Source organism: Mesoplodon bidens, assembly GCF_964165515.1.
Source record: "Mesoplodon bidens genome assembly, chromosome: 10".
Taxonomy (NCBI): domain Eukaryota; kingdom Metazoa; phylum Chordata; class Mammalia; order Artiodactyla; family Ziphiidae; genus Mesoplodon; species Mesoplodon bidens.
Window position 1 is genome coordinate 50,083,369 of NC_138172.1, and position 25,628 is coordinate 50,108,996.

General features: G+C 40.7%; 1 protein-coding gene across 1 annotated transcript in view; it reads right to left on the minus strand.

Moving 5' to 3' along the window:
- The window catches only part of ARPP21 (cAMP regulated phosphoprotein 21), a 119,488-nt gene extending 115,263 nt beyond the window's left edge, over positions 1–4,225 (minus strand). Inside the window, exons 1-4 of the mRNA XM_081246596.1 lie at positions 4,161–4,225; positions 2,320–2,486; positions 1,286–1,327; positions 212–301 (exon numbers count right to left, since the gene is read on the minus strand). Of these exons, the coding sequence (XP_081102722.1) occupies positions 212–301; positions 1,286–1,327; positions 2,320–2,448 (261 nt within the window). The 5' untranslated portion in view covers positions 2,449–2,486; positions 4,161–4,225. The remainder of the gene's footprint in view (positions 1–211; positions 302–1,285; positions 1,328–2,319; positions 2,487–4,160) is intronic.
- Between the last annotated feature and the right edge of the window lie 21,403 nt (positions 4,226–25,628).

Sequence of the window (25,628 nt, forward strand, 5' to 3'; positions counted from 1 at the left end):
CAGAGGGTCTGGAAAAAAACAAACGTAATACTTTGTGACAAACTGTTCAACTAATATAGAATGTCTCAGAAACAGAGGATGAAGCCAGAAGACTTTCTCCTTCTTGAACTGTTTTTTGCTCCCCCAAAACACTATTTAATGCCAAATTAATACCCATGCACACAAAGGTAGATCCCGTTCATGCAATGATCCATAATGACAGGGGGTATACCTGGTCCTGAAGACTTTCCCCTCCTGGTCTGGCTGAGGATTCTTCACAGACAGCAAGGCTGCGAGTCAGTTTACCTTTCCCTGCTCCTGACTGGGAAGGGAAAAGAAACGAGAAGGAAAGGAAAATAAAGAAAAAAAACCCAGGAAATATCCTCAGGCTGTCGAATCATCTCCACTTTCTCTGGACATTCTAAAATCAGAGTTTTAAAAGCAAGCTTCAAATCCACTGCTCAGTGCTGTCTACAATGGCTCCAAGCATCACACCCCTGTGTTGATGGGGATGCAGTGTCTACACTGGCTTAAAGCATCGGACCCCTGTGCTGATGGAGATGCAGGTGGAGGAGAATGTGGAAGGATGAATTTAAGGAACATGCCTAGCAAACTGTGCCCATCACACTGGAAACGTACAAAGAACGAATTGCTGCCTTTTCACGAAAGTACAAGGAGAAAAAGACAACACAAATTAATTTCTACTAAAACTGGGTTTGGAAGTGATTTGACTGAGAAGATGTTTTAAAAGTTGAAGATTGTGCGCTAAACACCAGAACCTGTTTACTTCAAGGCAGAAACTAATTAGACAGACTAAAACATTTCCCCCAAACTTGATTTAAAATGAAAAGAAAACAAGCAGCTATTTGTTTGTAAAGCACTGTCAAGTCTGCCAGGATCAAATATATACACTGCAGCTATGTGAACCCTAAATGCTCTAATTAAAAAGCCTATAGAGGGACTTCCCTGGCAGTCCAGTGGTTAAGTCTTCACCTTCCAATGTAGGGGGTGCAGGTTCGTTCCCTGGTCAGGGAGCTAAGATCCCACATACCTTGTGGCCAAAAAACCAAAACATAAAACAGAATTCAATAAAGACTTTAAAAGTGGTCCACATCAAAAAAAAAAAAAAAAAGCACATAGAGCGGGAAAGAAAGAGAGACATCAACACGACCCCATTAAATGCAGGCAGCACCGGTGCAGCCAAGATCCACATACAGCCATGTGAATCGTTGGCAAATCCTCTAATCCTGATGTGAATCCACATGCAACCATGATATCAGGTCAATGTAGAATTCCAGAACCCTACCTTGGATTTTCTTCTCTCTTGGTTCTGAGCCGCCAGTTGCCTCTGTATGTTAGAAACAAAATAAAGCAAACAAACAAAGAAACAAACAGTCCACCAACAACCAGGAGAGGGGACGGGGGAGAAGGAGAGAAAAAGATGTCACCAGAGTTGAAAAATCAATAACAACATCAACAAGGTATTATAACCATCAGGGAGGGCTCCCCCCGCTCTTGCTTCCCCAAACTTTTGACCATTTAGCTTTTCTCATTCCCTCCTTACAGCAGCTCCTGGGGAGGGGAAAAGCCGGCCTTGAAGGCTTTTGGCCATTATGCTGTTATCAGCCTCTGTTCCCTTTTTATATAAAAAGAGTTAACACTTTTGTAGTTTGGTTTAGAGAAAATCGATACAGGTTATTTGCAAGTACAGTTTGTTTTCCTTCTACCAAACCTCCTTCTCTCATAAATCATGAGTATTTAATCATTACACTTTTTCAGTACCGTCAATCACTCCCAAACTTCCCCCTACCCCTTCTAGAGCATTCTCTCTCTCTCTCTCTCTCTCTCTCTCTGGCTGGGAATTCTAGGCTTTTCTGCTAATAAGAATTGAAGCTTAGCCTGCCCAGGAAGGTCAACAGAGCTCATGTCTTTGATTTTTCTTAGTCTGTCATGAGCTGTATTCCATGGACTACAAACCCATCTTTATAACTCAGCTAGTGTAAAGCTGCCTCAGGAGAAGTCCTCCACAAACTCCTTGAGGTGATCTGGAAATTAATATGGAGAAGCTGTGGGCAAATTCAGTCATTAAATATGTTCTTTGGATTTTTTTTTTTTTCATTTCAAAGGGCATTTTGACCAGAACGCACTGTTTGGTCAGGAAAAAAAAAAAAAAGAAGACTAATAATTGGGAAAGGAGAAGATTCGTTTTATGGATTTCCTATTTATTTTACTAGTCAAACTCTTTACAAGCAAAAAAACCCCCAAACCTTCAGAGTATCTTCAAAATGAAAGAAAGGGATGCACACAGTGGTATGAGAAATGGGATTTCTCCAGGCTCACCTGTAATTCCAGTTTCTCCTCCTCGTCCAGACTTTCGGATTTAACCACGCCATTCTCTGGAGTGGCCGTCTCCTGCTCAGGCCCGCCTTCCTCCACTATGGTCTGATTCAGGTCTCCTGGCTCAGACATTCTCCCAGATGCAAATTAAAATAACAAGATTTGACACCCTACAAGGTTAAGACATCAGAAAGTAATGTCAGCACAGGGTGAAGTCTTGACCATTATTCTTGAGATATTCGATTTCTCCCTTTGTACTCAAATTCAAATAAGCAACTCCAGCCTCCCTGACAATTTTACACAAAAGGAGAATAAAACAAGATCAAATCAAGTACCCAAAACAAACACAAAAGGCAGATTCAGTTGCCCTGTCCACGCCCCTCCAAACACATACACATGCTCTTGTGAATGCACCTTGCTGTCAAGGTGGGTCAATACATCTTAAAATGAGACATGAAAGTCCCACACGTCTCCCGGTCCCTATGCTCCTCTACAAAGTAGAAGCAAAAGGAGAGTATCTCTCCAACTCTTCCTCCACTTCTGAGTCGGGAGGTGGTACTGGGTTCTGCAGCATCTCTAAGATGACTCATAAATCATTTGCAAATTTCAACCACAGACATACCTTCCTGGGTATAAAGGATTCAGTACACTCTCCAAGGGGCAGAAGTCAATGTAAGAGGTAATAATTCAGTATACATATAGGATCCAAATTTGGAAATAAACCTTTCAGGGACAACAGTTTCAGGCTTCAAAGTGACAGTGACATTATTAAAAGCAGAAGCCCTCCCCAAGCCCTGTCGGTGGCTGATGTTGCAGAGATTCTGCAGAAGGAAGCTATCACAACTGAACTCCGATGCTCCAGGCTCACAAGAGACGACTACACAGACACTGGAAATGGCTTTTCAAAGTGTAAGCCTGTTATTAGTACTTTTTTCTCCCTTCTTCCATAAAGCCCTGACACTTCCCCTTCTGATGTGCTGTCAAAGGGGGCTCCTGAATAATTTAGCATTTACTTCCTCCTCCATTTTTTATTAAGAAAAACAAGAAGGAAGGAGGAAAAGAAAGAAGAAAAGAGGAAGGAAGGAGAAAGAAAAATAGAGAAAGACCTTGTAGCCTAGAAAGTCAGTTTTTTCACAAAAATTCCCAAGTAATGACTGCCCTGCTCCTAGTCGTTACAATGGTAACTATTACTGGACAAATCAGTGTCTTGATATGTTTCTCTGGAGTGTTTATCATTTACTAGTTCAGTAACTTTATTTCCAACCGGACATAGGAAGCACGAGAAAAATCTAAAACGCAGTAATATCTGTTGCAAATTTGCTAAGACCTACCATGACAGGACAAGCTCACTTGACAAAGGATTGTGGGAATGGAAAAGGAAGTTTTCCTCAAGGATGGTACTTGGGAGTCTGTGAGGGCCTGGTGAGCAAGGCTCTTATGTTTGGGGAGGTTTGAGGATATCCATTCAGTGTAGCTGACAGATCTCTTGTATTTCAGTGACACCGGGGATGTGTGTAGTTAACCAAACAAAAAGTTCTGTTTCCCAGTAGCAAACAGTTTGTTTCTCAATGTACTGAGTGGGGGGAGGAGATGGGACTTCTGTTGCCCTAACTTTTTTTCCAGAGGGTTTCAATAAAAAACAGATTGTGGCCAGCTTTAAAAAAAAAAAAAAAAAAAAGAACAAATTGAGTTCTAATTTTACAAACACTAAGGGAGATGAATCCCTGATACAGTTCCTGTCTGCTTTGCTTGCCTTTCATGAACTGTTTTATGCAAACAGGCATATTTATAGAATGAGAAAAATATACAGATGAGATGACAGCCATCTGATGATAGTCCTTTACCTTTTGCGCAGAATTTCTGCTGTCGGTCTTGGCGACTTACGAGCGGCTTCTGTCCTTCTACGCCGGGAAAATCCACACGAGGGATCAGAGACAGCGGGAGTCCCATGTCCCCATTAACAGTTCAAAACGCCCATCTCCGTGCGATTCCCTTACACAGCCTGACACATCATCCACCTGAAAAAAGACGAAAAGTCAACAGTCACAATAATTGCAATAACCATGGTAAGGGTGAGGGATGAAATAAACAAGACTGAGTTTCTAACACTAATGACCGGCCTCCAGCAAATCACGTTCACGGCTTGATCCACTCCACCTGTCCCGAGCTGCCTGCTTCTTCTCTAATGAAGGCTACAGCCGGCTGTTCAAGTCAGAGCGGCACCCACGCAACGAGCTAAAATTAACAATTGCATTATGCACCGAAGATTACTCACTTCAATTTTAACCTTTTTTAGTGAAATCTCGCACTTTATATTAAAAAAAAAAAACAAGCTTGTGTGTTTGCCTCAATGGCAATCCAGATCACCTCTGAGCAAAAGTCTTGCCTCCGTTTTTAACGAAAGCTTTTGTCTTAATTATAGATCAATATAATCTACTTGAGTGCTGTTCCTGTGACTCTTTTCTTCTGAAAGTTATCCTAAGAAGGCTGAAAGATTTTTGACTTAATGAGGCATTAGCTATAAAAGTGAAAAAAAACAAAGAAAGAAAAAAGAAAACTTTCACGGTGGTATTGTTGAGAGAGCTCTTTCCTCTCCACTGACAGTCTGAGAAGAATTCCGAATATTCTCTTTGCTGTGTGAGCATCATTTACCCGCCACCTACTGGCCCCTCCCAATCAGGACTGCCACCGTCAGCTGGGCATTCTGTTTGAAACCAAAGCAACACTGTCAGAGGGATTCAACAGATTTGCAAACTTTGAGCCTGTTGAAAACAATCCCTGCTATAACCTGTACTTTCTTTTTCTTACAACTCCTACAGGAGCAGCGGCAAATACAGCTTGAATGCAAAGAGAGAGACGGATTCCTAATAACGTTTGCCAAAACCAAGCTGTATCTCTCTCCCTTTGCTGCAACTCTACCCTGGCGCACATCTGCTAAATCCAACAGCTTGTGCACGTGTTCCACCATATACCCGACTTTGAAAACACTAAATGCATCTCAGTTATTTACTCTGAAGTTTAGAAACTCTCTCTGCCTCCCCCTCGCTGCCCCCTCCCAAGTTGACATGAGCACAGCTGGCTCCTCATCGGATTTTACTGCAGCTTTATTAACAGCCTATTGGGTTACGACACCATTTGTTGTGTAAGAGGAAAACAACTGTTGAAAATTCAATCACTTATACAGTCAATCATTTCTAGCTTTATTTATGTCTTATTAAAATGGATACTTTGGCTGTAAAAAGTGTTTCTTTTGTCGTTAAAAATTATATAACTATTGCGAAGGAAACATGAATTTAGGGATCAAATGCATTGCTCATCAACAGTAATTTTAATTTCTCAATTTTTATCAGTTTCACATAATGAAAACTTGATACTAAATAGAAGTCAACATGCCTTAAAATTAGGATCTATTTAAGTGACCAGCTCAATATCTAACAAGTCTTAGAATAGGCACCCGTGATGGATGGATTTACCAAATGATTTTTGGATTCTGTTTTCCTTTTCCCAAAGAAAATGAAGTTATCAACGATCACCGCAGCCTTCCTGTCTCCTTTTCCTGATGCTCCTATTTGTACAGTGGTGGTTAATCCAGCAAGTGAAATGGCCAGGCAGTTTTCAAATCTAAGCCTTAGATGCCTTATTCCAGCCCCAGTAGGTGGATGCAAGATATAATTCTTTCCACGAAGAAAGAACAAACTGATATTCACGTAACCATCTCAAAGCATGAACAGCCTGGATATATGTGCGTGCGTAATTACCAGGACACGTTTGGAAATAGCACTGTGCTCTAAAGCCAGCGAGGTATTATTCTTGCATCCCTGAATCATAAAGTCATCATCCACCAAGATAAAAGAGAATATGGGCATATGGGAGCGAGCAGGGAGGAACATATGGATCACAAATATTTTTGTAACTGATTAAAACTGTTCTCTTTGCTAAGAAAGCAGTGCCAGGAAATCAACCCTTGTCCAGCTTTCTGTTCCCCAAACTAACCCGACTCTTCCACTGCTATTTAATCTTCATTTGTCCCAATTTCTCCCATTTTTCACAAAGAAGCAAAATCATGTCTAACAAATATGTTTTATCCAACATTTGGTTAATAGATATCCTGGCCAAGTGTCAATTGTTATGGTTGGAGGTGGGGAGGGAGAAAAAGGAGACTCTATACAAACGCACAAAATAAAAGTCACTGCAGTTCTTTCAGTGGAAATAATATTTTAACCACAGTTTAGGGGGTGATATTGAGGAAAGGCAGGCAATAAGTAAGCTATAGGAAATTGATCAATGGTGTCGTCAGCTATTTACAGTGAGGAAAATGAGTAAAATAATGACCATTTTAGATTATGTTGTTTCTTATTTTTTTGGTTGACTTTAGAGTTGCATGTAGTAGCAACTGGGTTTGTGGGGATGAGAAAGAGAGGGTGAGAGGAGAGAAGCACCGTGCAAAGGACCAAATATTCTGTCTTTCATCATCACCAACAAAATAGGCATGTCCTAATTGTGTGTGCACACGTGTGTGCGTGTGTTACATATATTAATCACTGGGCTGTCATGTGGAGAAAGAAAGCTTGGGGTTTAATTCAAATTCCAGCAGTGATTTAGTTCTCAGAGGATATCTAAAATGAGACATGAAATTCTATTAGCAAGTTGGGAGGGCCACTTTATTAGTCACTTTTGTCACAATCCTTCTACTCAAAATTAGCAGAGGATGACTAATCTTACCCTCAATCAGTATAGGTACTTTATGATGAGACAACACAATCAAGATTTACTTATTTGAACAATTGAAATGTTTTCCCCTCATGCACTGTTCCTTCTTCTTTTAGCTAGTCACAGTTCTGCAAATGTAAGCCACTAGCAAACTGTGATATTAGTGATCTGTCAATTTGCTGCATAAGGTATTTAAATGCTGCAACCCCTTATCAACCAAAGACACATCCTAGTCTCAAAGCAGTTATTCTGTTAAAGTAAAAAGAGTTAGTTTGAACGTGTAAGATTAAGTTTAAAGACTTAAAAAACAAAAAAAAGAGAGAAGAAAAGTAATTGGAGGGCTTCCCTAGTGGCTCTGCAACAAGAGAGGCCACCGGAATGAGAAGCCTGCGCACTGCAGTGAAGAGTAGCCCCCGCTCGCCACAACTACAGAAAGCCTGCATGCAGCAACGAAGACCCAAAATGCAGCCAGAAAGAAAGGAAGGAAGGAAGGAAGGAAGGAAAGAAAGAAAGAAAGAAAGAAAGAAAGAAAGAAAGAAAGAAAAACATCAATAAGAGAATTTCACATAAGTTTACTTTCCAAAGAAAAATGTCTTCTTCAATACATGTATAAGAAATACTCAACCAGGAGTTCTACCCTTTCATTAAACTCTTTTTGGTCAACTCAATGCACAGGCATTCTGTAAAATTCTTGAACCACCATGCAAATGCCAAAGTGATCAGACAACGGTTTTGGAGGAAGAACCTAGGAGGATATTTAAGAAAAGGAATTTTCATACTAGGGGTTTAAAGGTAGAAGTATTTTACATGAATATTCTTATTTCAACTTTGATAGCTAGGAAGTTTATAAACATACAGTAGCTCATACGTAGAATATCACTTTTTCTTCTTTATTATTATAGCAAATTGGACACAAACATAACCTACATCAACATTTGGCAGACTTCAGTAATGGAAAAAACTGATGTCAAAGCTTTAGATATAAGAACAGCCCCACAATAATCACAAGTGTCTTTAAAAATAAGAAAGGTCTGATCTCGGTAAAAACATCTGAAGGAAAAAGGCCAATGTTTCAATTCTTCACTTTTATAACAACTGTTTACGGAATCTCTACCACCTGCAAGGATGCTCTAACACAATCTCAAAAAATCCTTTTTTTTTCCAAAAAAGTAAAATAAGCTAAAAGTTAAATACTTCTAATGGATCCACATGAAAAATTTTAAAGATGGGTTAAACAATTTTATCTTCATCATCCTTTTCTTGATGATTCATGAACTGGAAAATAAAGATGACTTCTGCTTTTATACTTCTTAAATGTTTTCTCAGTGTATTTCAAAGAAAGACATAAACTTGGGAGAAGTAAATAATGTACTGGGTCCCATAATAAATATTTGTATATCCCCATAGAGTGAACTAATTGATGAAAGTAATAAAGTGAAATGTAGCAGGGATGGACAAAAGATCTTACATTTGAGTTCTAAAAAATAGTTGCATAATTTGCAATTTTTAGTTTAAACAAGAGAAGACTTAGGGAGGACAACATAGCTATTTTCTAATGCTATTTTAAAACATATTCAGAGAACAAGGAATTGGCCTTACTTGGTGTTGCTTCAAAAGTTAGCACTAGGAAAAAAAATAAGAACCTACCTTTCTAAACATAGAACTACCATATGACCCAGTAATTCAACTCCAAAATATACATCCAAAAGAATGGAAAGCAGGGACTAGAACAGATATTTGTACACCAATGTTCATGGCAGCATTATTCACAATGGCCAAAAGGTATCCATCAGCAGATGAATGAATAAACAAAATGTGGTATATACATACAATGGAATATTATTCAGCCTTATAAATGAATGGAATTCTGATACATGTTACAACATGTATGGACTTTAAAAATATTATTCTTAGTAAAATAAGTCAGACACAGAAGAGCAAAGATGGTATGATTCTGCTTATATGAAGTACCTAGAACAGGCAAATTTATAGAGACAGAAAGTAGAAGGGAGGCTACCAGGAGCTGGAGGTAAGGAAGAAAGGAGTTGTTGTTTAATTGGTTTTTGTTGGGGATGATGAAAAAGTTGTGGGCACAGATGTGATGGTTACACAGTTTAATGCCACTTAATTGTACACTTCAGAATGGCTAACATGATAAATATTATATTATGTATATTTTGTCACAATAAAAGAATCTAAAAAACTTTTTTCTTCTTGAATATGATATAAATGAAAAATAGACAAATCAATATACATACAAACAGATCAAAGGCAGAAAATGATAGTACAAGAGAGGAACTGGCCTACTTTACAAAATGCTTCTGGTGTATTGATAACACATACATAGAAAGACAAGTGTGGTGGATGTAACCTGCCTTGGTTTATACTGATTCAAACAGGTACCCAATAAATGGGACCATCCTCCTCCTCCTCCTCATCATCTTAGCAGTCTCATCTTTGGCAAGATAAGCTCTGCTATTTAACCATCCAATGTGGACACTGCAAGAATAAAAGGTTAGGATGCAGTGATGTGCAGAGAATTTTCTGCTGCACCTCTACTAGAATCAGTGCATGTTTGGCCAACGTGTCCTCATCCACAAAAGGTAACAGAAACCACTTCTAACTGCACAAGACAACTCTGGGCGCATCTTAGTGCAATACAAACATCAGCCGTCAATCATCTGAATGAGAGAGCTGCAGGTAATGGGGCAGCTGATCAGCAGCTTTGTCACATCACTGACTCAGTAATTTTGCATGTTTTTTTTTTTTGCGGTACGCGGGCCTCTCACTGTCGTGGCCTCTCCCGTTGCGGAGCACAGGCTCCGGACGCGCAGGCTCAGTGGCCATGGCTCACGGGCCCAGCCGCTCCGCGGCATGTGGGATCTTCCCGGACCGGGGCACGAACCCATGTCCCCTGCATCGGCAGGCAGACTCTCAACCACTGCGCCACCAGGGAAGTCCTGCATATTTTTTTATTGCAGATAAGGAGAGTTTTCTGACCACAATTAATGCCAGAGAGAACAGGGCCAGTGGCCCCGCTACCATGTTAGAAAACAATCCGAGATTGAGAAAGCACTGAGGCTTGTTTGGGTTTGACTGGGTGACCCCTGGGACCAGTCCCAGGATTTTAAAATAGCCTCAACTTTCATAAGCCATGCAGGCTAATCACCACCGTATGTTTCCTACCTCAATCTGTTAAGAGTCTAGGTATGATTTATCCATACACAGGGTAGCATCACCAACCTCCAGCCATGTGCAAACTCAAAAAAAAAAAAAAAAAAAAGTACCCGGAGAACCACAGCCCTGCAAAGAACCTTGAAATCAGCTAGTCTAGCTGATATTAAACCCAGTGACTTGGAGAAGATCCACAAACAGATAGTGGCAGAACTGGGTAAAAAACATTGTCCTTTTAACTGGGGATCAGAGCTTTTTTTAAAACTCCGTGTTCCTCTAGTGACTTGGAGCTCTATTAGAAATATAGATGAGGCTTATCTAATCTGTGCAATTAGTTCCCGGGATATTGCAAGAAACACCCACACATTGTTTTTCCTTAGACCACTATTGCCCTTCCTGTCGCATGAGCCAGCAAATACTGCCCAGAAACTTCATGAACAGTTTGTCTGATAATGGTATGTGTGTTTCTTTCCCGATTTTATCCCTAATATTTTATGGACACATGTGGGCTTCTAGACATTGTGCTTCGTCTTTTTCTTTGAAACTCCTTAAAGCCCATAAGCCATAGTCATCAGAATGACCTCAAGATATCTGCTAGTTACCTGCCCAGTTTCCTCCTTCACTTCTAGAACTCATGGTACCTGTCTTTCCAGAAGCCATACAGAAAATCACATGCCTGCAAGATTCCCAGATAAAGTGTGCCCAGGGTTTTCAGAAAGCATTATACTTTTTTTTTTAATGTGGAACAATGAATTTGAATTTACTGGTGCCAGAACACATGTAACATTTAGAAATGAGTGTCTCCCTAATGTTTAAGCAAAGAGCCAGAATCTCCGACTTGGGAAGTTGCTTTTTTATTCCAAGCGTAACTAAAACAAATTTTCCGGGAAAGTAAATAACACTGCTGGGATCTTGTTGCTGATGATACCATATAACTCTGTTCAAACAAAAATGTTTCTAAATAGTTAGATCTTCCAGGAATCTCACCAACTTACACACTTATCCTAAATCTTTCCCTCGGTATCACTGTACCATGATTTCCTGGGACAAACAACACTATTTCAGAGAAGGGAGGGGGGATGATCAATTGAAATGATACTTTTGCTTGAGCATTATTAATCTCACAGACGTCAGAACTTCTGTATTCTCAACTCAGTTCAATTCAGTTCAAGGCAGTATTTTAAGATGTCCTCTTTCAGAGAATCTGGATGCCAAGAATATAATCTATTATTTATGTTCAGTTATGTATACTGGAGACACCTTGTTATGGAACAAGGATTTATCACAAATGCATATTTTCAACTCTGGCTTAAAGAATTCAAAACTATAAAAATTCATCATGAAGAGAAAAGGCACTTAAAAAAAAGGGTGGGGAGAAATACTAATTTTATTCAGCGCATCTGATGTGAACTCTTCGTCCTTTATTCCTACAAGAAGTGAAAGAAGAATCTGTCATTTCAAAAGCAATGAAACTTAACAAATGTGATGCAGTTATAGGTGCCACAGGGTGAGCTAAATGTGTGTGTCATTAAAACCTTTCTTGCAGAAAAGAAGGAAGAGACGTTTAGATAAAATGAGTAAAAGCAGAGATAAATCGATAAATTGTTCTTCTGTCCGTTTTTGAAATGACGATAAGATTCGTGTTCTATCCATATATAAACTGGGAAAAATAAGAGGTTTTCACGGCCACGATGTCTTTGTTTTCCCTTACGTCAAGGGGTGTTACTTGATGCCACAGCCTGTGAATATTTCACGCCTTAAGGTTGCCTCTTCAGAATTATTACTAGCTAACACCATCACTAAATGTAATCAAAGTGAATCAACATAGAAGTTTAAATTACCCACCCAGGACCTCAGCTCTACCCCCTTCCACCCCCCTACAACAGCAGAAGTATGGAAAGATTTTCAAGAGGAGCAAAGGAATTGAAGGATGTTCCCCCAAAATAAAAAGCTCAAGTGTGGGTCTTAAGGGTCTATGACCCCAGGAGGCGAGTTCTACACCCAAAAGGGAGGGAGAGAGGCAGGAGAGAGAGATTTACCAGAAACGGATGTCTGCTGCCATCCCAAGTACAGCAGGGGGAATTTCAGGAGATTCAGGAACAAAGGGAGTTTTAGTTCTGTCGGGTGACTCTGGGCTATAATTGTGTTACTATATTGATAGCAAGCTCTTTCTACAAGATCCAACAACCACACCAATAAATGTTTTTAGTATTTACTTCCACATGGGTGATTTTGGAATGAGTGTTTTCCATAGATTATTACATTTTATCCTCATATCAACTGCACTATTTGTTGCTAATCTATAGTGGGCAAGACAACACGCCTACTTATCTTGTCTCTTTAGTGTTAGGGCAGCTGGCTATTGGCTACTTTGATCACTGAAATCCCCAGATCTTAGACACTCAGATAAGTCACTTTTTAACAAGGCTCAATATTTGAACCAAGTAGTAAAAATCATTCTCCCCCCACTATTACATAAGCTACACAACGACGGAGATTTGTGCCTGGTTAGTTTACCTCTGTATTAACTCAGTGTTGAGAACAGTGCCTGACACACAGCAGGACTTGTTGTCACTGTACTATTTTTTCTGCTTCCTCCAACCCCAAAAAGCCAAGGCATCTAACCATCCAGAGACCTATTAACCATTGTGGCAAGGTTAAGGGAAAACACCCAACAGCCACTAATAGGGCAAAACCATGACATGCTTCTGGATGGCAGGGTCTCAAGAGGGCTTTGGTCTGACTGAGCTCTGTGTATCTGTGATAATGGGCAGTCCATTCAGAGAAAGAGTCCAAGCTTACCTAGAGAGCACCTACACTTGTGTGGCCTTTTGGATAGGACACTAGAGAAAGGAAAGAGATGGTGCTTGTCCCCGGGGACAGCTAACAACCCAACTAGAGAATTCAGCGGACAAAGGGATTTGAGAGCAAAGCAATCCCATCCAGAGGACTAAAGCATACAATACAAAAATGCACACCACTGTCAACCTCAAAGTCTTCTATTCACAAAGGCTAATTTGAATGCAATCTTAAGGGAACTAATAGGTATAAGTGACAGAAAACAATGGGGAGACGTTTTCATTAGATAAAAGGAAAGCATGGAAACCCTGAACTGAAGACTCACATGCAGGTGAGTTTCTTTAGGGCCTTGATAGTGTCTGAGTTTTCACGAAAATGATGGCATCCAACAAATGTATGATTACAATTAAACTGGCCAGACATTTAGGCCTTGCTCACATTTCCAGACTAAAAACAAATACAGAAGTGGTGCCTCTCATTCCTTCTAAAGTACATTTTTCAGTTATTACATCGAGTTTCTTCCACTGAGTCTTGTCCAGTGCTCACTTCATCAGGCCCCTCACCTGTGTCATCTGGCCCCTCAGGATGACATGCCCCCACTGCAGTGCAATGGTGCTCAGCCCACATAGAGGAGGATAATACATCTACATCCTACCGGCCATCTCTGCCCCTTCTTGAATGTGGGGAACTTTTTTCCTCTTTTGTTTTTCCGCTTTCTCTACGCTGCCTAGTACAGCACGACACAAAATTCCATACTGACGCCCCTGCAAACACAGTCATGAAAACCAGAAAGCCACTGGGCTGAGATCAACAGATTTGCTAGAGAAGAACCTAAGTGTTCAATAAATAATTCCTACTATCCTCAGACTTCCTGGGAGAAAAGGCACTTGAAATGTAGGATACATGAATTCATTTGACATCCGCATGTTTTTGGTTTTAATGGCTAGCAACACGGTGTTGGAATTTTCCCTCACCACAGTGAAATCTCTAGAAAGACTATTTAAATCGTAGATGTGGGAGAGTAAGTTAACAACAAAACCACCAAAGGATGTTCAGGAATGCTCTTCAGGAAAAAAGTCTGCATTTGGGACCTCAAGTGCTGCAGAAAGTGATGGGGAAACATTTCCTGCGATGCTTCCTTTCCTCGAAGAGAAGGGAAGCAGGCAGGGAGTGAAACCTCTGTGGCTTCAGAGACAGGACTTACAGAGACTCAGGGAGAACAAATGTCTAGGAAAAGAAGGCAAATATGCAATATGGTGTCTCAAAGCCTTTACTTCTAAGCCATCAAGGGTCTGGCTTGTTTTAGGATCCTGCTTTAAATATAAACCATCTAAAGCATTCCAGGTGGTAAACATGGGTGGGAGAATGACTCTAAATTCCCTGGACAGAGGGCTCTTGGACCAGTGTCTCTGGGACCATGGCTAACGCCTCACACACAGCAATAACACAATCTGTACCAATTTGCCGGGAGGAGAAATGGATATATCCCTGGGAGGGAAACATTTTCAGGAAACTTACAACACATTGGTGGAACAGAATCTGTTTCTTTGCCAGGTATCCCAGGACTCACCCGGCAGGTAATTTCCTACTTAAGACATATGAATGTGCATGTGCGTGCTCCCCCAGGTCTGGGGCCATCTACGGCAATGCTGATTAAACCCGAGATGCCCTGCTTGCAAAGTTGCCTACAGGGAGCTGTGGTTGGTCACTTGAAAGATAGGGGCTACCGTTTAAAGTTGGCCTGTGTGCCACCATTCAATGTCACAACTTTAATCACATGACCACTGTGTACCTCAAAAGCTTGGCCAGACACCCATGACCTCTCCCCCACTCCCTGCCTCAAGCCTGACCTCAAAGTTTTTTTTTTTTAAAGAAAACATTCTTGCTTTAAGGGACTGTTAGAGAGTTAGTTGCATTTGAGACTGCAGTATTTTGCAGGTGAATGCCTTCTACTTTGATGGACTCTCCTATTGGGATGCTCCCTGTTCAAACCTTCCAACAAGTCCCTTCAATCCAGAGAAGCCCAGGGAAAACAGGTGTGTGCTTTTTAAAATTCTCTATATTTTAAAATATCTAATACATTTGGATAATCTTACAAAACTATGTGCTGCTGTAAGCTCTGTGAGATATTAGAGCCTGCTAGAGTTACCTGTCGTGGGAAAAAACAGGTTATCAAACCATCTATATAAGGGAACTGGCAGAAATCACTGATGAAATTCAGGAGACACATGGTCAGTTTCAACCCAGGTGATGAGAGATGTGGGCCTGAGATCCGAGGGCTGAAGGGTCCCATGACTACTGGAAGAACAGGGTTAAGCTGTATGTAAAAATTCTTTGAGGATTCCTGATGGTGAAGTTGAAGATTTGGGGTCATTCTATTCATGGGGTGTGGTGTATAATGCTTAAGCTAAGGGTCGGGAAGGGGCTATTAGCTTTGAACATGTGTCGTATGATTAGAACAAAATAGCCTTGAAACACACTTGATTTTCAGAGACTTCAAAAAAAGGGGACTGTGGGTGGACCTAGTTTAAACGGACACTTTAGGAAGAAAGACATGAGGCTAATGCGTGCACTTTGATATCTCTAAGGTGCAACCTTGAAATTAGAAGTCAGATGGGATGTAGTATCCCTGCAACACAGTAGGACAACAGGATTCCTGAAATTGGGGCTGGAAATCTGGTGCTGGATCAAAGAACAAAAACAAGTGAAACGGACGAAAACAACTTTTAAACAACAGCTGTTTAAAAGTTTGCAAGACTGTACCTCCAAGCGTCCGATGTGGAAATGGCCAGGCTGAGATTATCTGCGAAAGAATCAAATTTAGGATTTGATCTACTGTAGAAATGAAACATCTGTCAGTCTTATGTAATGTGTAATATTCAGCTTTTGAGCCACTGGCTTATCTGTGATACCTTCAAGATTTTAAACATAGATAAGAGAAGTCAACAGTTGCATCATAATATATAGCAAGGCATGCTCAGAAGTGGAAACATTTTTGTTAGATACAATCTCCTTAATAAAAAGTCCAAGTCGTAAACGTGGGGAAAACTATACAGAGGGGAAAAAAACCATAACTTTTTTTACTCATAACGAAGGAAGGAAGGAAGGGAGGAAGGGCAGGAGGAAGGGGGGAAAGAAAAAAAGGAGGAAGGCTGGCAGGCCAGCCCAACGGTCAGAAAAACTCATCCAAAATGAATATGTGAAAGTAGAACATGGAATATTTGGAGGAATTCATGATGAAGCCTGAAACAAATTTTAATTTTCACAAATAGACTGAAAACTAGGAAGACAAAAAGAGTCATTCACTCATTATTACTAGCATCTAAGCAAAGACAGGATGGTTCAGTATTATAGATAAATAGTATGTTAGGAGAGCATTTTTCTGTATTTGTTGAAGTATGGTATATACAAAAAAGGGTTCTATACTTCAAACAATTATGTAATTTCACTGAAAAGAAAAAGATGTGTAAAGAACATGACTGGATCCTGTTGCCTCACAAATCACGTACATAATGATAAGAAAGGTAATCTGAATCTGTTAGTACCAATGGATTCTAAGCATGTTAACATATATGATTACTTTTACCCTCAAAAGGTATTATTAGTATCCTAATTTAAATATTAAGATTTAATATATATATGTGTGTGTGTATATGTATGTGTATCTATGTGTATATATGTATACATATATACACAGAGAGAGAACACACATGTGTGATTTGTACAATGCCAGGTCTTTGAAATCCCTTCTGGTCTGAAACTCTCCTTATAACTTGTCTGGGAGTGTTTCTGCTGGAAACTCTGTGGCCTGATCATTCCTATGGGGGGCCTGGTCACACCTGCAGATGCCAATTCCAGGTGAGGCCATAATTTTTCTCAACTTCAGAGACTCCAGAAGGAGAAAGGGGAGAGTGACACAGGGACAGAAACCACTAGCTATTCCCTCCACAGGCCATCCACTGGCTCACCAAGAAGCCAAACTTCAGGAGACTGTGAAAAACTGAAAAGAAGAGCTGCCTGTCTAAATCCTCCTGGCCTGCTGTATCATGTATACATGAATTCAGTTGGTCAATTCTGGAAAACTTTTGTTTAAAAAAAAATGCTCTGGTTATAAGCCAAACCTACCCTTATTTCCTGGCTTTCTCTAGACAGAACCTAATTGAGTGGCCTGGGCTTTACTGCAGATTTTGTGTCCTGGCAACATTCTTAAAAACTGGTAGAAAATTTAGGAATCGTTCTCTTAACACGTATTACGATGCAGCATTTTCACATATTTTATTTTGTCAAAAGTTATGTATGCAAATTAGGAGTACATTTTTTCTGTTCACTGTTTTTCTTTTCTCTTTAAAACATCATAACTGAATTTGGGGGGCAGGTTTCTTAGTGGATTTTGAAAGACAATTGCAGCCTTTAAATAAACACTGGAGCAAAAGTCTGTTTTCTGACCAGCAATAATAAGCTATTGATACTGTATTCACCATGGTCTATATGAAGTGTAGTCTCTACACATCTTAACCTCTCTAAAGATACACATTCATATACACAGAAACACACACACACACACACACACACACTCACTCACATCTGGGCTATATATGAAGAATGCAATAAACACAATATTTATTAGAAGTAATATTTACAGTTTCACCCCTAAAAAAGGCTTTTAGGTTCTCTTTCTTCCCCCCTTTTTTTTAGTATAGATATGCTCAGGCAAAAATGAACACTTCTATATTTAAGACTACTCCTCACCCCAAATGGATAAAAACAAATTCAGAGATGGTACAGGGATGCTCCAGTCACCACTACTGGTACCCAGCCACTATACTATCAGTATGTAAAGGTCCTCCTTTTTAAAATCAGTGTCTACTCAAGAATGTATATGCTGTCAAGATGCCTGTTCCATTGCTAGTTTTCAGAGTGCATTATTTAGGAGAAATTTCATTATAAATTACGTTTTTGTGCATTATAAGTTCCCATTTCAGATTAGATATTTTCCTTTAATTAACTTTAAAAAAAACCTACGGGCTTCCCTAGTGGCACAGTGGTTGAGAGTCTGCCTGCCAATGCAGGAGACACGGGCTTGTGCCCCGGTCCGGGAAGATCCCACATGCCGCGGAGCGGCTGGGCCCGTGAGCCATGGCCGCTGAGCCTGCGCGTCCGGAGCCTGTGCTCCGTAACGCGAGAGGCCACAACAGTGAGAGGCCCGTGTACCACAAAAAAAAAAAAAAAAAAAAAAGTAAGCCAAATGGAGCCCAGCTTCCAATGGACATTGAAAAAAAGACTGTCAAGATTCAGAAAGAATCTGTAGAGTCTTCTGTGAGAGAGAGAAAGAGAAGTAACAGATTCTTATCTCTCTCACTCTCACATAAGTTCTTTAAAAACTGGGACTATCTTTACTTTTATTGTATGGAAACATCTGGTGTTCAGTAATGGTTTGATGATGTACTTATTTAATGAATTAGTGAATGAATACATAAATTTAACAAGTCATGAGATTATGGTACCTAGTCATAATGCAAAACCGCTGAGGTCCCACTTCAAAACTAGCAATTATTTCCTCATTATCATTATCACTGCCATAAATCACATTGCAAAGAAAATGACTTTTACTATCATACAATTAGAGATTTTACATAAAAAGAAAGTTTAATGCTAATGTAAACAGAGCCGACTGACAACAATTTCAGTATATCTACTGGATGCTCACTGTGTGCCTGACGTTATTTCGATTAAAAAATATAGGATAAAAGGATTCACCCTCAAATGTCCTATTTTTGAATGGAGGAAACAGCTACAGAGACATTAAGTATCATAGCTAAGATTCTGTTCTAGAACAAGGTGGTGTTAGAGTTCAGATCCTGACAGACTGGCCACAGGACTTCAACTTCAACCCCAACACTTTCAAATGAGTGAGAACAACAATCACCACATGCCTGATAATAAGTAACCAAGGCAGCCAAAGTGATGCTTTGGAATCCATGGGATGAAACCACAGGATATCTGAGGGTACATGCTTACCCCAGTCTTTCTGAATTTTCTCAAATGAACCTATTTTAGCTTTACAATCAGAAAAAGTAAAGATTGAGAAGACACCAAAAAATACTGAATGAGTTCAAATAGGCTACTTGCAGTGTTAATTGCACAGTGAACCCCTTTTTGGTTGCCATGTAATTACCCATTCAATTAGAAAACATGAAAGTAAAGACAATGCAATTGTTAACAAAACCAAAAGTAGAGAATAAGTCCATCTAATCAAATGCACAGTGAAAGGAATTAGTCTATGAAAGGCATGTTTTAAATAAATGTCAGGGACTTCCCTGGTGGTCCAGTGATAAAGAATCACACCTTCCAATGCAGGGGACGTGGGTTCAATCCCTGGTGGGGCAACTAAGCCCATGTGCCACAACTACTCAGCTCGTGCGCCTCGACTAGAGAGCCTGCATGTCGCAAAAACTGCAGAGCCCCGGCGCTCTGGAGCCTGCATGCCAAAACTAGAGAGAGAAAACCCACACGCCACAACTAGAGAGAAGCCCGCGCGCCACAATGAAATATCCCGCATGCCTCAACGAAGATCCCACGTGCTGCAACCAAGACCCGGCGCAGCCTAAATAAATAAAGTAAAATAAAATAAAATAAAATAAATAAATAAACATCAAAGATAAAACTAAAGAAAAATACCCTACACATGAACCAAATTGTTTAATAAAATTTTTTAGAACTATTTTAGTAGTGCCAGAAGAATCTCAATACGAGTTAGATAAACATTTAAATTATCATAAAATATGTTTTATTCTTGGAATAAATATTAAAATCAAAACAACTCAAATGCATTAAAAACAAAGTCAAAAACAATTACAAGTCAGACTGAACTTAAATGTCTTAAGAATTCAAGGATATTTTTATATGGAGCCATTGACGTGAATATTGGGTTCTGAGCTTACTTGCTTCTACAAGGAATCAAGCAAAAGTTTTCAATGAAAATGGACTGTTTGTGGGGAAACCCTGTAACTTCATTAAAAGAAATGTGTTTCCCTTCTGCTTTGTAGGTTTGGATTCAGGGAATGGTGCCTGGGTGACATCTGTCATCATTTATAGCATTCTCCATCTATACCATCTGTAGTCCCTTTTACTCAGCAGCCACCTATAAGTTTGTCACTTTTAAACATCTCCAGTCTGCAGCCACTCTTCTTTGAGGAGCAGGTTGGAGCCAAGGGTCTGGGAAGAAGGGTAAAGACCAGAGGAGCTGTTACACGGTGAGCGATGATCTGGGTATTTTTAAAACCATGACAACACACATCATCATCATCATCTTCATCATATTTCCTTTCAAAAGCATAATGAACAGGATAAACTGAATGCCTTTTCATTTCTTCTACATACTTTTAACAAGCACCTTGATAGGAACAGGGGGTCCAAAGATGACTAGAATACACCGCACCCTCTGGAGGACCCAGACTTGTGGAGGATTTTGTATTAATTGCTTAAAAAAGCAGGTAGAGTTCATTAAAGGTGGCTCTTTGTCAACAGCAATGCTTTCAAATAGGAGGACAAATTCAGGAACTCATGCGATGTTTATGCAGATAATTTTTTTCCTGGTTTCTCAAATATAGGAAGTAACAAAATCCTAAATGTTTGGTAGGATCTCTTACCTCCAAATGGATATGCTTACATTACATAAAACAGCTCTATGCTAAGCCATTTTAAAGACCAATCAACTATTGCTGTGTAGAAACAGATACAAAAATACACACTATTATATATAAAATAGATAACCAACAAGGATCTACTGTACAGTACAAGGAACTAGACTCAATATTTTGTAATAACCTGCAAGGGAAAAGAATCTGAAAAAAAATGTATGTGTGTATAACTGAATCACCTTGCTGTACACCTGAAACTAACACAATGTTGTAAATCAACTATACTTCAATATAAATAAAGGGGAAAAAAGAAATAGATACATAGGAGAGAGAGAGTGTGTGTGTGTGTTAACTAAGTACACATTTTGGTTATGTCGACTTTTAAAATTTGATTTTTTGGCATTTTGCCCAAAACTTTCCACTTTCTTTAATTGTTTTGCTTCTCCAAAAAACACTCATCATTTGATCTGAGAGATTTATTGTCTTCAGTTAGCATGTTAAACAAACAAACAAACAGCCTAGGCTGAGAACAAAGTTGGTGTCCAGAATCACATACCTATCTTTGTAAAGGCCACACAATCACTAGGACTCAGTACTTCTTGCTCCTGGTGCAATATCCTTGTCAAACTGCTTCTGTGCATATATAGAGACGAAAATGTAGACCAAAACATGCTTGTATTAAACACATACATTCTGAGTTAGGATGGTACCCTCAGCTCTATGTTTTAAAGTAATTCCTTTAAGATCTACAAATCCACTGACCCCCAAAAAGTGAATGCCTTCTCCTTTTTTCACTGAGCTACATTTTTTTTCATGTAACTGGGATATTAGAGAAGTGTCACTTAAATTAAGCCGCACACACACACACACACACACAAACAGCAGGTGGGTTAAGTCACTCAGAATGTGCAAGTGACACCCCTCCCGGGCCCCTCCCCAAATGCCAGATCAGGCCACACTGCAGCCTGGAGTTGATTCCAGCTCAGAGAACAGAGTAGCAGCTGCTGGGAGTTGGCTGCAGCTCAAGTCTCAGCTGTATTCTTGGCCTCCTGCCTCTTCCAAGCGCTGAGGAGGGGCGCGTGACCAAGGAAACAGCTGAGTCCCCACCTCAAAGAGGAAATGCAACCGCCGCCACCCCCGCTGCCACCTGCGCTGGGGCCAAACAGCCACCAAGTCCCCACTGCATCCGCGGGGGCAGAGGGGACTGCTGACTCACTCCCTGGCAGGCCAGGGCTGCTCCGCTCAGGACAGAGCCGGGCCCAGCACAGCCTAAGGCTTGGGGCCTCATCCTGGACACCGTGGCAGACCCACCTGGGGCCTCAAACTTGCTAGGGAATCAGAAATGGTCTTGGATCTTCAGGTCACGGGTTCTAATCAGATCCCCGATTTGGCTCTAGATAGTCTCTGTACGACTTCCCTACGATGCTCCTTTCCTAAACTGAAATTTTGATTTTGATGTTACATTGGGCTGAAATATTGCCAAGAGCACAGCAGGCTGGCAGGTCACTTCCGTGTCCATCAATTTTCAGGAGGCCCCTCCACACAACAGCATTACAAAACTGAAGCACAAGAGTTCCATGCACCTTTCTCGGCCTGTGACTCCCGGTGTGGGCTTCCTGGGTGCCATGAACGTTGTTGAGACAGCCTCAGGCATCAGCCCTCATTCCAGGCCCAAATCTAATTCCCACAGCTGAGCTGCAGAGGCAGGACAGTGGAAATGTGAGTGGCTGGCGGGGCACTGCTTTGAAGACCTGGGGGGGTGAGCAGGTCGCTTCCCGGAACCACGGATCTGACAACTCCAACTGCGTTCACGTCAGTGTTATTAAGAAACATTAGTGACTTCAAACATTGTGAAATCTCACCCTGCTCTGAGGACACACCCGTCAGGATCTGTCTCAGATGAACCCAGGAGGCTGTGCTTTATGCATTAGAAATCCCTCCGGAAGGAGAAGGGGAAATGTGGACACTCCCTGATGCATACATGGGGGGTTGGTACTCAATTATCGTTATTTTTTGTGCATGTTTTAAAGATTTTCATAATAAATTCCTCTGGGATTAAATAATATAATAATATCAGGTAGAAGTACTGTGCACCCAAACGGGGCTTCAGTCCAGATGGGAGAGACTCTGATTCATAGATGACTGATGATTATTTCCAGGGAGAATGGGAGAGGTCTGAAAATCTCTTAGATCCACAGCTTCTTTGAAAAAAACTCACCCATATCTAGTTAAGGCTTTTTTTCCCAAGGAGTGATACAAGTTTTATACAACACTGGGGTACACATTAAAATACACTTGTTCTAGGGCACTGTGGTGGTCATTTTTTTATCTTTCTGGTCAACCTTGGTGGTAGAGACAGAATCCTCTTCAAGGAAGGACTTGTTGCCTCTTGAGGGGTTATTTCAACTGCAGAGTCTGAGGCTCCAATGCCACACACTTCCTAGGACAGTCCATATCCAATAAGTGATTGACGTGGAAAGGTAAGCATAGCCATCTCCAGCCGAGGCTGCCACTCAGGGCCATCCTAGCTGCAGAGCAAGCATCCCCGGAGCTGGCCAAGGCTGATCTCATCCTCAGGCCTCAACTGTGGCTCACCACTCCCTCTGTCCACTCCTGCTCCCTTCCCTGTCCCTCATGGTGTTGGTCCCAAGAACCATCCTGAGTAAACCTCCTGCACACTGAACTCCATCTCAGAGGCTGCTTCTGGGGACCCTACCTGCCACACCTCAGGACTTCCCTCTGGAAGGCTGAAGTCGCATCGTGGTGGTAACAAAATGCACCTTCTCTAACCCTGGACACCTCACTACTGATCCAAATCTTGCAATACGTGTAAAGGGACTGAAACTTGTACATACTATGTGTATTTGTATATCAATCTGTACTTCCAAGTAACTGCTTCTTATGTGACCCCATATTTAATTCTGGTCAATTAAAAAAAATCTATAACTCTCCCCAAAGTTATGAATTTTCATCTAAACATAAAATCTGATCCTATTTTTAACTTCCAATTCTCAGAGGCCACTATTAGGTTACACAGTCCTCTAACCTCAAATCTAGCACACATCTACTTGCAGGCACCTCTGAAAGTGACGTTCCTAGATGTCATTTCAAGACCACCAGCAGCTAACACCATGCCTGACACACAGTAGGCACTAAAAATATCATGATAAGCGGCTTATACACATGATCTCATTTACTCTGTCAGAATCGCTAATAGTTAGCTGTCAGAGTTTCCATTATACAGATGGGATAACTGAGACTCAGTAGGCCAAGAAAATTGCCCAAGATTATACAAGTTAGAAAGTGTTGACCATGCCTTTCACCACAGGAAACATTTATTATTGTTGTCTATCTAAAGTACTCTTTGGAGGAATAGGCAGGACATAATAAGGTAAATTAGAACTGAAAATTGTTGATTTAAAAATTTTTATAGCTGGCCATAGGAAATTTATAAGTGTTCTGATTTCCCCGTGCTACCCTATGCAGAGCAAGTACGTTAGCACTTCAAAGACACTAATAAAGGAGCAGTCTAAACAATTATAATAGCAGCTAATGCTTTCATTGTGGTCCTATAGGCTGAGCAGCATTCTATAAACTTTACCAGTGACAACCCACAGAGTCACTTTATCTCTTTCCCTCTTTATGTGGCATCCTTCACCACTTCTCTTTGTGGATAGGCCTGGGGGGAGGTGAAGCTGTAACAGCATGAATCGTTATTCCCACAAACACAGCTCAATAACTGATTTTCATACTATGACAATGAATCAATATGAGAATACTAAGTTGTATTCAGCATTTGATGTTTTACAAGGCTGAGAAGATGTGTACTTAAATCAGTCTAGGTAAAACATTTAGTCTCTTGGAGGACTCCACTTTAATTGTCCAGACAATCCGTGTGTGTGATCATGTGTGTAATCAGGGCTGTTAATGCTAGTGAAATGGATAAACAATTATTTACTCAGCTCCTACTAGGTACAATCCAGTCTGCTAGGAATTGTGAGCCGTGCAAAGATTGATATGGTCCAGCCCCTGCCTTCAGGAAATTTACAGTCTGCTAAAAATGAGGAGTTATTCAACTTAGCGTTTCAAGGACTTACCTTCTCTGTTTTTCAGCGAGTATGCTAAACAATGAATTCCAAATGAATCCTTACAGGGTAGTTCACTAAGCTTCAAGGATAACAGATTAGACTAATCTATGATTTTGAAGAAAACATCCTCTCACCCAATGAAATGAAGAAAGTAGTATCCTCCCAGTAAGAAAGGAAATATTTACTCAAAGTCCTCAGTCAAGAGTTAAAAATACTTCTCCTTTTGAGTCTGACAATTATTAGCCAAGTCGTGAACTTTAAGAATGAAGCCGGTCATTATCTGAACCCGTGGCTCCACACACTGAAGAGTTGGGAGCAGCTTCCCTCTTGCCCTCCTTGAGAGCCCAGGCCTTTCTCCAAGGATGGGGCAGCAGAGATGAGACAGGAGGGCAAAGGTAACAGCCGGTGGCCAGGATGATTCGAAGAGGCTGAGGAGCAAGGTCAAAGTGGGGATGCGCACCTCGGGTGTGGATGCAGGGGGTGGGGCAGAGGCAGAGTTCCACTGCTCACAATGGACGGATTAGAGCAGAATAAGCAGCCGAAGTCACAGGCAAACACACAGTAAGTGGTCCTTTGATTGCTGGGCCCCCCCTTTTCAGGTCTACAGATCATCTTGCTCGTTGCTCAGTGTGTGGATATACTAGCCCCACCCCGTGTCCCACTGGAGAAACTGAAAAGAACCATTTAAATGTACACATTTAAAAGAATCTTCACTAATTTAGAAGAGATACCTTATATTATTTATTAAACCACCTCTGGCCTTGAACCCAGTCAAAACGGGAAAGAAGTCAAGGTCCATATAACCTGAGAACCCTGTGAAGGATGCCAGTAAGGCCTGTCAGGGCCAGAACTTCAATCCGGCCCTTGGCAATGCTTCTCATATTCTTCCAGTGCCAGCAGA